The sequence below is a fragment of the Adiantum capillus-veneris genome, chromosome 25 (genome assembly GCF_014529385.1).
Source record: "Adiantum capillus-veneris isolate H3 chromosome 25, ASM1452938v2, whole genome shotgun sequence".
NCBI classification, from domain to species: domain Eukaryota; kingdom Viridiplantae; phylum Streptophyta; class Polypodiopsida; order Polypodiales; family Pteridaceae; genus Adiantum; species Adiantum capillus-veneris.
This window is the reverse complement of record NC_140955.1, coordinates 31,925,490-31,934,412: the sequence shown is the minus strand read 5'-3', so window position 1 is coordinate 31,934,412 and position 8,923 is coordinate 31,925,490. Positions and strand designations below refer to the sequence as shown.

At 40.3% G+C, this 8,923-nt stretch overlaps 1 protein-coding gene across 2 annotated transcripts; it reads left to right on the top strand.

The window, feature by feature from the left end:
• The first annotated feature begins 2,732 nt into the window (after positions 1-2,732).
• LOC147424663 (uncharacterized) lies at positions 2,733-5,940 on the top strand. Of its 2 annotated transcripts, XR_015186480.1 has the most exons (4): positions 2,733-3,317; positions 3,632-3,811; positions 3,914-3,969; positions 4,743-5,940. XR_015186480.1 is itself a non-coding variant. In XM_086500587.1 (3 exons), coding segments are annotated over exons 1-3 (312 nt in total). In that variant the 5' UTR covers positions 2,733-3,186; the 3' UTR covers positions 3,915-5,940. The 2 variants fall into 2 exon arrangements, 1 of the variants encoding a protein (XP_086356713.1); XM_086500587.1 differs by having other exon boundaries at positions 3,914-5,940.
• Positions 5,941-8,923: the final 2,983 nt, after the last annotated feature.

Sequence of the window (8,923 nt, the reverse complement as noted above, 5' to 3'; positions counted from 1 at the left end):
TCGAATTTCACTCCAATCCGAGCTGGTGACTCTAGCCTCCTGCAGTGCTGCCCCGAGCCTCGATCTGAGCTCTGATACCAGTTGAAGGAGTACGAGCAGAAGTGCGACGCGAGAGAGAGTGCGAGAAGAAGAGCACGACGATATGGTGAACTCGCTCTACTGTAATGTGTAGAGCATAGTGAGTTCTTATTAGGTTTTTTCAAAAGAATATGTGTACATACCTGGCGGCCCGCCCACTTACCTGGGCGACCACATTGGGCTTTATACCCCAACAGTTGTAAGGTACCTTATCACTGTCGTGCAATACGAAAAAAGGCACGCTACCACATAACACATACACACACACAACATATACCCGGATCGTGTGGTCAGGTACTCTGCTACTGCCACGCATTGTGACGCAGAGCACGCTCCCACACGAATCCCCCCTCTCTCTCTCTCTCCTCTCTCTTCTCGACGTACCTACAAAAGTAGTCGACTCTCTCTCTCTCTCTCTCTCTCTCTCTCTCTCTCTCTCTCTCTCTCTCTCTCTCTCTCTCTCTCTCTCTCTCTCTCTCTCTCTCTCTGTGAAGATGAAAGCAAGAAATAACACCCAGCGGGCCCGATCGGGCCCGCATATATATAATTCTGCGATGCCTACCGGGCTTTTTAGTATTCTCGGTAGGCCCGCAGGGAAAATGAAAAAGCTCCGGCGGGCCCGTAGGGAAAATGGAAAATCCCGAGGAGAATTTAGTGGGTTTGCAGGTCGTCCTTAACCGGATTCTTTGTGATCATGTTTAATGTAATCATGTAAATGTGTCAATAAGACCTTGTGATCACACAAAATTTGTCGTAATTACGTAAATATTAAATCCCTGGTGCCTTCTCACCTTGTTTTTGAAACCATTAGGAAAACCTTATATGGAAGTATAGCACATACACAATATGTGAGTATAAAAGACCGTGGCTACAAACAACACTTGCTTTCACTATGGGATGCAAGCACACCACATCAAGGATTCTCCTTGTAGGAGGTATTTGAAGATTGCCGAGAAGTTCTCCAAGCCTCAATCCTCTTCCCAATCACGAGAGGAAACTCCTTCAAATCCAACCCCCTCGTCAATGACACTTAAACCCATAATTTATAGGATTGACAACTCCCAGTCAGCTATCTTGGAATCTCAAGTGAACTCGCTTGATTAAGAGCCACTTGCTCAAGGGGAGCTTGAAGAATGCCCTACGTAGTGCTTTGGAGACTCTACAAGACAACAAATAGGCTCTTGGAAACTTGTCAGTGAGAGGTGATGTCAAGCAAGATCGAGAACACAAGTAAAAGAAAAAGTATGTTTTGTAATTAGGAGACCTCTTTTCCTAGTCCACTCTTAGTTGTATAGCTCTGTTTTTTTAACATAACTTATCGTTTTTGCCTTCTTTTACATGTGGGATTTGCTTCCATGATACATATTTCTTTTATATGTGAATTTTTTGTGTTGATGATCCACTCTTACGCTTGCAATTGGACTTTCCTTGTAGCTTTGGTGGATCTGGTTGATTTACTCGAGGATCACGTAGTGGGCTTCTAGTGATCCTAAAGGCTTACCAGGATTTAGGGACCCAAACTTTCATATTTGAGGACCTTTTTGTATATTAGCCTTTGGTATTGAAATATTCATGGTTGTGGAGATCATGGCTATAGTAACAATTATTGTTGCATGTCCCATGCAAAGATCAATAAGATAATTAGTTATACTCCACATATTCTGTTTTATTCATGGTTTTAAGCTATTAGGTCTCCGCAATCTCGAAAAAAAAAGCCTTTAAAATGTATTAAGCGCGTAAGTGAAAGGTGACTTTAGAAAATGAAAAGACAGGCCAAGGTGGAAAGTCAAAAGACATATGAAGGTAGAAAGTCAAAAGACCTTTTGTGTCCATATAAAGAGGTGGTTTACTTCACATTGTATACTTGTGTTTCTCTTCTCCTTTATTTTTGGCCTGCCCAAAGGGCCAAGGCTATAGCGTTGCCTTCTCTTTTTGCTGACTAAAATAGGAAAAAGATTGAGTTGTATTTTTAAGCATTTTTTGATAGGTCAAAACTGTTGATTGGTTGAAATAAGATAGTGGGCACTCATTGAAATGAAGAGTGTGTAAATCTCATGATGGACAATGTCAGTGTTAGGATTTGAAGGGCAACTTATTCTTTCAAAAGATGGGTTGTAGAAAAATGCACCCTTTCCTATAGAAGGGTCTATTTTCAGTTTGCCCTTCCAATGAGAAAATTTCGCATAATTTACAAGGCAAGATACTATATTCTGTCGAAATGAGTATAACCAATATACATATAGATATTGTAAATGAGCATTAATAGATATAGAATGTTTTTTAATTAGCCCTTCCATTAACATGTATTCTATTTTTTCACCCTTCTCTATAGAAGGATAATTTTTGAATAAGCCCTTCCAATGACGGACTCAAAAAAACTTTGGCCTTCATACGACCGGCAAAATGCCTTAAGAAGGGCAGATGGGCGTCAAATCCTATCACTGACATTGGACATGTCTTGAGTTTTGAAATATAAATGTTGGGAGAAAAAAAATTGATTGGTCAGTGATGCAATAAGGACTTGGTAGCAATGATGCACTAAGGACTTAGTAGAAGTGAAGTGCGTCAAACCAATGAATCATGATGAGAAGGTCACTACAACAAAGATCTAAACTTTTAATACTGATCTCGAGTATATTGTCCCGACTCCCTGTCCCAGACAAAGAGTGAGTGTGAATCCACTATCAGCGAGGTGTGTGAATTTGGTGGTGCGTAGAGTAGACGGCAATTAGGGACGGCGGGGTAGGGTGAATGCAGACACCGTGGCGGCAGGCAGGGCAATGTAGTGCACGCAAGCGAGGGCTCCTTGTGGATTCGGCCCCGACACAGGCATCGTACACATGCACCTAGTTGCAGCATGCGAGGGATTACCAGCCTGTTGCTGATTGAGGGAAGCCGAGCAAAGGTGCTCCAACTTCTCTCTCCAAGATGGAGCTCATTAAAACGAAGTGCCACAATGGATCAACAGGAGGCTATGAGGAGAATCGATGGCGCTGGTGCAAGTTATGGACTTCTTGCTTTAAAGGATTGCATTGGGCATTTTGAGAACTGATCTTGGAGGTCTCAGTGCTCGCCAAGATGTAGGCTGAATTAGTCTTGGAGGTTTCAATGGAAAGAAGAACACAAACTCCCATAGCTGGTTCTTCGAAGTCTGATGATAGCAAAATTGTTACCTCTATTCAACTGAGGAACTACCAGCTTATAAGCAAGTCATGGCCAAAACCTTTGAGCTCCTTCAGGCATGTCTCCTTCACCCTCAAGCTACTAGACCTATCTCTTCTTTATCAAATCTTGGCACCACCCCTCAACCTCCACCTCCTGCAGTCCAAGCTGATCGTCTCCCAGCTCCTTGTATGTGCATAGGGAATGTTTGGGTCTCCACTTTCCAAACATCTATATCAGCATTACAGTATTTTTTCACAATGCAGTTGTGCATTATCTTTTGAATATGTAGGGTGCACTATGGCCTTGTTTGAGCGGGTTTTGTATTGCTTGTTTGTTGTCCATACTCCTCATAGTCTTGCTTGTTTAAATCGTCCCTTTCTTTGTTCAGGCTTCTGCAAGAGTTGTATTTGCTTGCACTTCTTTACTTAGCAATGCTTGCGAGGATGAAGGTTTGGGGTTTCTACAATTTTGGCCCCTTGACAACCGCCCTGTCTATCGACTATCTTGATCAGTTCCTCTCCCGCAGCAAGTTTTTGGTGGTCATAGTTATGGGGCTAATAACTACTTAGTACGGTGATTGCCCCTGTGTTTTGAAGTTTTTGCAAATTGAGCACTGTACCAACACTTCAACCACATACATGTACCAGCTTTGGATGCGGTTGTTTTGCAGATTTGCTTGGCATGAGCAAGAAGGCAACCACAACACTGAGTATCTGTGGAGGGGAGGTAATGTCTTTGTGGCCCTTATGTGGAGATCTTGGTTCCCAATTGAGAACTGCATGCTGTTTGGCTATTGTAAGCATGCTGGCAAGCTTCCATCAGTTTGAGGTTTTTGCTGAAGAGCGTTCCTAACCATGGTTGCTTTGTGTTGAGAAGGTCAAACCACGTCTCTGGTCCAAGATGTTTCTATTGCAATGCATGCTCACGAGTGACCATGGGCGGCATATTTTTGTTGATGTTAGCACCGAGGATTGCTTTCAAGCATGCTTGTGTTCTGTTGGGCGAGTAAAAACTGCAAGCTCCTGATTTAAAAAATGTTTTTGTGTAGTTATGCATGCTCGTTAGTGTGACCAGCTGGATGTTGATTTTGCATTGTAGAGAGATGGTGAAAAATAAATTAATTATTTTTGCCCCTCGTAGTCTGCTCTTCTTTGCTTGCCTGCTATCATGTGCGGGGGTTGATTTTTACGAAAAGGATTCCGTTCGGGGAGCCAAGATGCATGTCATGCTGGTTATTTTCTTGGATCCAAGTTGGGGCTCAATGAATGGTTTGTGATGATGTTATTGAGAACGTGTTTGAATGTTGGTTGGATATTGTTTTGTTGAATAGGTGAAGATGAGAGAGGTGAGGTTAGATATCTTGCTTTAATTATCTGAAGCATTTTGATTGCTTTTATTTTTTACTCAAGGTGCTACTTTGTAGGTTCTCTCTTTTGTGGGTTGGATTATCTGAAGCATTTTGATTGCTTTTATTTTTTACTCAAGGTGCTACTTTGTAGGTTCTCTCTTTTGTGGGTTGGATTGGATGATCAAGTGTTTGCATTATCAAATTCAAGGCAATGGTTGTACAGGCCTTGAGACTTTATTGCAGTTTGCAGGTGTAACTGCAGAAGCTGTCACCTAAAGTCCATTGATGAATTCATGTAACTCCTTTACAGTCTAGGTAGGAGGCCCGATTTGCCTCGCTAGCAGCATCAGCTCCATATCCAGGCCTTTTTCAATGACCTTCCTTCAAATGACTTCAACACCATCTTTTCCCTTCTCTCATCCTCTCATGAACCTGCAAGACAAGATATTATCTGATGCGTGTGCGTGTGCGTGTGTGTGTGTGTGTGTGTGTGTGAGAGAGAGAGAGAGAGAGAGAGAGAGAGAGAGAGAGAGGCTCTTGCTTGTAGACTTCATGCTCTGCCACCTTCCTGGCTCGTTCTACTGGCGCCTCGACTTCTCTCACCGCTTCCTTCACCTTGGCTTATGTACCCTTGCCTTGCATAACATGTCACAGGCAAAGCACCTAATTAGATGTGGAGAGTATGCTTATGTGTATAGAGCATCCATATTTTAATTAGGAGATCAAGAGCAATTCAAAGTTTGTGTTGAAGTGTTGTTAAAGGTGGTCCAAGACCCAAGCTCCCCATCGTGGAATGAGAATGGAACCTGGATTTTCTAAGGCTGGAAACTGGACACGGTCGTGGCATGTAAGGCGCAATTTGCGAAGGACTTCACTTGCTTTCTGTGACATCGACGCGAAGAGCTTGTATCAGGAGGTCTCCTCTTCTGTGTCATGGTAGTTTCATGCATAAACAGCACATCAACGTTTGTGCCTAAGGTGGATCACAACCATTTGTACAGAAATCTGTAGATTGCAAGGAGGTAACTCTGGTCAGAGATACAATCCTTATGGAATTGGAGTCTTGGATTTTTTCTCTGCTCACAAGATTGATACATACATATGGACTTAATTCTCATATAGTGTAATTATTTGTAGGGCTTGCTAGAGCCGGAATCCCTAGACACATTCAGTTGCCATTGTACTTTCCCACAGTGAATCTCTCAGTTCATACTGAAGCCCTCATCATGCCCCCTTGGCCTGCGCCTTCCCTTGGTCTTCATAGGTCACATGAACAAAGAGAGCTAGTTAGTGATAGGGCCAATGTTTCATCTCAAGAGCTGCTAACTAGATGGACATCAAATGCCTTACATAGTTTGAATGCAGCAGATAAGAGATGTAGAGATTTTAAAGTAGGATCTAGACCCAGAACAAGGCCTAAAATTGACATCTTTTTTTGTTTTTTTGTTTTTGTCAAAGGGCTAGTTTGCCTATCAAAACTAGTGCTTCAAAAAAACTTCATGTCATTTGACATGCTAGAATCTCAAAATTGCTTGTCATTTTTGTGTTTATATCCTTAAGTTAACGTTATATATGACAAATTATATAAGTTGATCGTATTACACAAAGCATATGAAATGGGGCTTGAAAAATTGCATGTCAAAAAGAAATTTCTATTATTTCTATTATGCCTGTAGGCGTGGTGATTTTATTTAGTGTTTTCTTCTCATTAAAGTGTCCTTGCACTCTCTCTCTCTCTCTCTCTCTCTCTCTCTCTCTCTCTCTCGTGTGCACAAAGTTGTATCCGTACTTCTCACGTCCAATTGATACTGTTGCAAATCTATGTTCTTCGTCATTGCTCGTTGCTGCGTGCTAAAGACTAGCGCATTGTTTTGCTTGTATTGAGAGAACCTTTGAATTAGGAAAACCTTTTAATTGAGAGAACCTTCGTCATTGCTCGTTGCTGCGTGCTAAAGACTAGCGCATTGTTTTGCCTGTATTGAGAGAACCTTTGAATTAGGAAAACCTTTTAATTTTTTTGAAGCTATTAGTTAATTATTAGTATTTAATGTTTTAAGGATTCTTAGAAAGGACAATTTCTATAATGTTGTGTAATCATCATAATAGAAGAATTGTTCTTAAATCATATGGGGAAGGAAAAGGGGGTAATTGAGTAGAAAAGAGGTACACTCAACCCATCTACCGACCATCACCATTTTGAACATGTTTTAGAGTATTCGACTTCAAGTTGTTAGGTGTGTATCTTAATGTAGTTTCACGCAAGAGTCTGTGGTTGTGCTCCATATTTAGCTATCTTTTTCCATGCCTCTTTTCATAAATTTTTTAAAACCATCTAAATTAGTTGTTGCTTATAAATAAAATGGCCTTTGCTATTGTAAGTTGGCCTACTTCAATGTTATATTTAAATAAGCATTGTGATAGTGTTTCTTGTCTACTCTTAATAAACTAGCTTGAAATTGGTGTGTTTGACCCCAGTAGTTTACGGAGACTTAGTCACTTGTATATTTTCATGTGAGGCTTCGGGTACACTTGTCTAGAGAGAGGGTTGTAACCGGGAGCTCTTTGATAATAGATTCCTTAGGCTCTTTGCTTATGGATACCTTCTATCACAATGTCTACTTGTCTTACAATCTTATTTGAACTTTCACCTTTGCATTTACCCCTATAGAATACTCAATTTCCTCCAAAAAGGTGACTTGTAATTTGGGGAGCTCCTCCATATTTAATTACGCAACACAAATCACATTTCCATCAATAAATTTACCAATATTGTTGTAAACTTCAATTTTTGACTAGGTAATGTACCACCCACTTGTTTCTTTCTCTATAGGTGCTCTTTGTCTATATTGGAACCCATCTCTTACAAGAATCTTTAGGTGACTTGCATCACCATTGTTTGCTAGATGTGATTAATAACTAGACACAACAAGACCTTGTTGTGTCTTCAATTTACATAAAATTCTTTGCATAACAAACACTTACTCATGAAGTAGAGGGAAATGCTATTAAATAATCAATGTTTAGCTAAGGAAAGGAAATACTTTGAACTTTGAAGAAAAGAAAAGAAATAATATTCTTTAAATACAATCCTAATAGCAAAGTTGTAGTAGTAATCATCCAAGTTGGGGTCTTGCCACGCTAGTAGCATAGCACTTGGATATCACCCAAATTCTATAGATATGTGGATGTTAGGTTACTGACCCAAGGACTAGTTATGGTCAGTCCTCTCATCTACATGGAAGAGAGGAGCATGAAGCCACACTCAACCCACAAAATACTCAACATCCCTCTACTCTATCACACTAATGTGTCCCTCAATCATGAATCTCTCCATGTATACCTCCTCTCTATCTAGACACATAAGCAAAGTATGTGAGAAATGATGGACACAACCCTAACTTGGGCAAGGTTATGTAGCACAAAAGTTAAGAAAAGTATGTGAGAAATTATGAATACCACCCTAACTTGCGCAAGGTGATGTAGCACAAAATTCAAGCAAAGTATGTGAGAAATGATGCCCCCAGCCCAAACTTGGGCAAGGTGATGTAGCACAAAAGTCAATCAAAGAGAGGCATTTTCCCTATTTTCTACACTATATTTACTTCTTCAGTCCATGAACCATATGCAAACAAGAGTGAATCAGAAGGAGCAAATTTAAGCAATGAGCACCAAGACTAAGCATTCTAATCCCAAAAGAGAAGAAAATCTTTTAACCATTAAGCATGCATTCGCAGTAAAGGAAGATAGAAAAAATAAGGAGAAGAAGAAATGAATATCCTTGCACCAAGACCCAAGAATTTCAATCCCAAAAGACAAGAAAATATTTGAGCCATTAAGCATGCATTCTCAAGAAGAGAAGATAGACAAAATAAAGAAGAGAAGAAACGAATATCCCTACATTTGAAACCATCTCACAAGTACAAGAAGCTTAGATGAGGCATGTATATAAAGAGGCTCCTTGGTATGTGTGTAGGGGGAGCTGGAACATCCACCTCAAGTGCTAACCTTCTTTCTCAAAGTTTGCTCTTTGGAATGACTCGAGGAACGCCTAATTCCAATTTATTTTTCTATACATGTATAAGATCCTCCTCTTAGTTCATACTTTGCCAAACATTATACATGGGAGAGTGGCCATTCAATAATAGATGTGTATGAAAGGTGATCTAAATGCAATGGAACCATCTTCTACTATCACCCTAGATTTATAGTGCAAATATTTTGCAGTATTTGGAAAAGGTTCTTGATAAGAATTAGTTGTTGGTGAAGGATAATTGTCACAATAATTGTCTGTTATGTATGTTTGAGAAGAAATTGTGGTGTCCGTTTACGTGT

Excerpts from the sequence above, each read along its gene's own strand:
- LOC147424663 (XM_086500587.1), top strand. The coding sequence starts at position 3,187 with ATGGAAAGAAGAACACAAACTCCCATAGCTGGTTCTTCGAAGTCTGAT. Across the intron at positions 3,318-3,631 it reads AAACCTTTGAGCTCCTTCAG|GCTTCTGCAAGAGTTGTATT; the intron begins GCATGTCTCCTT and ends TTCTTTGTTCAG.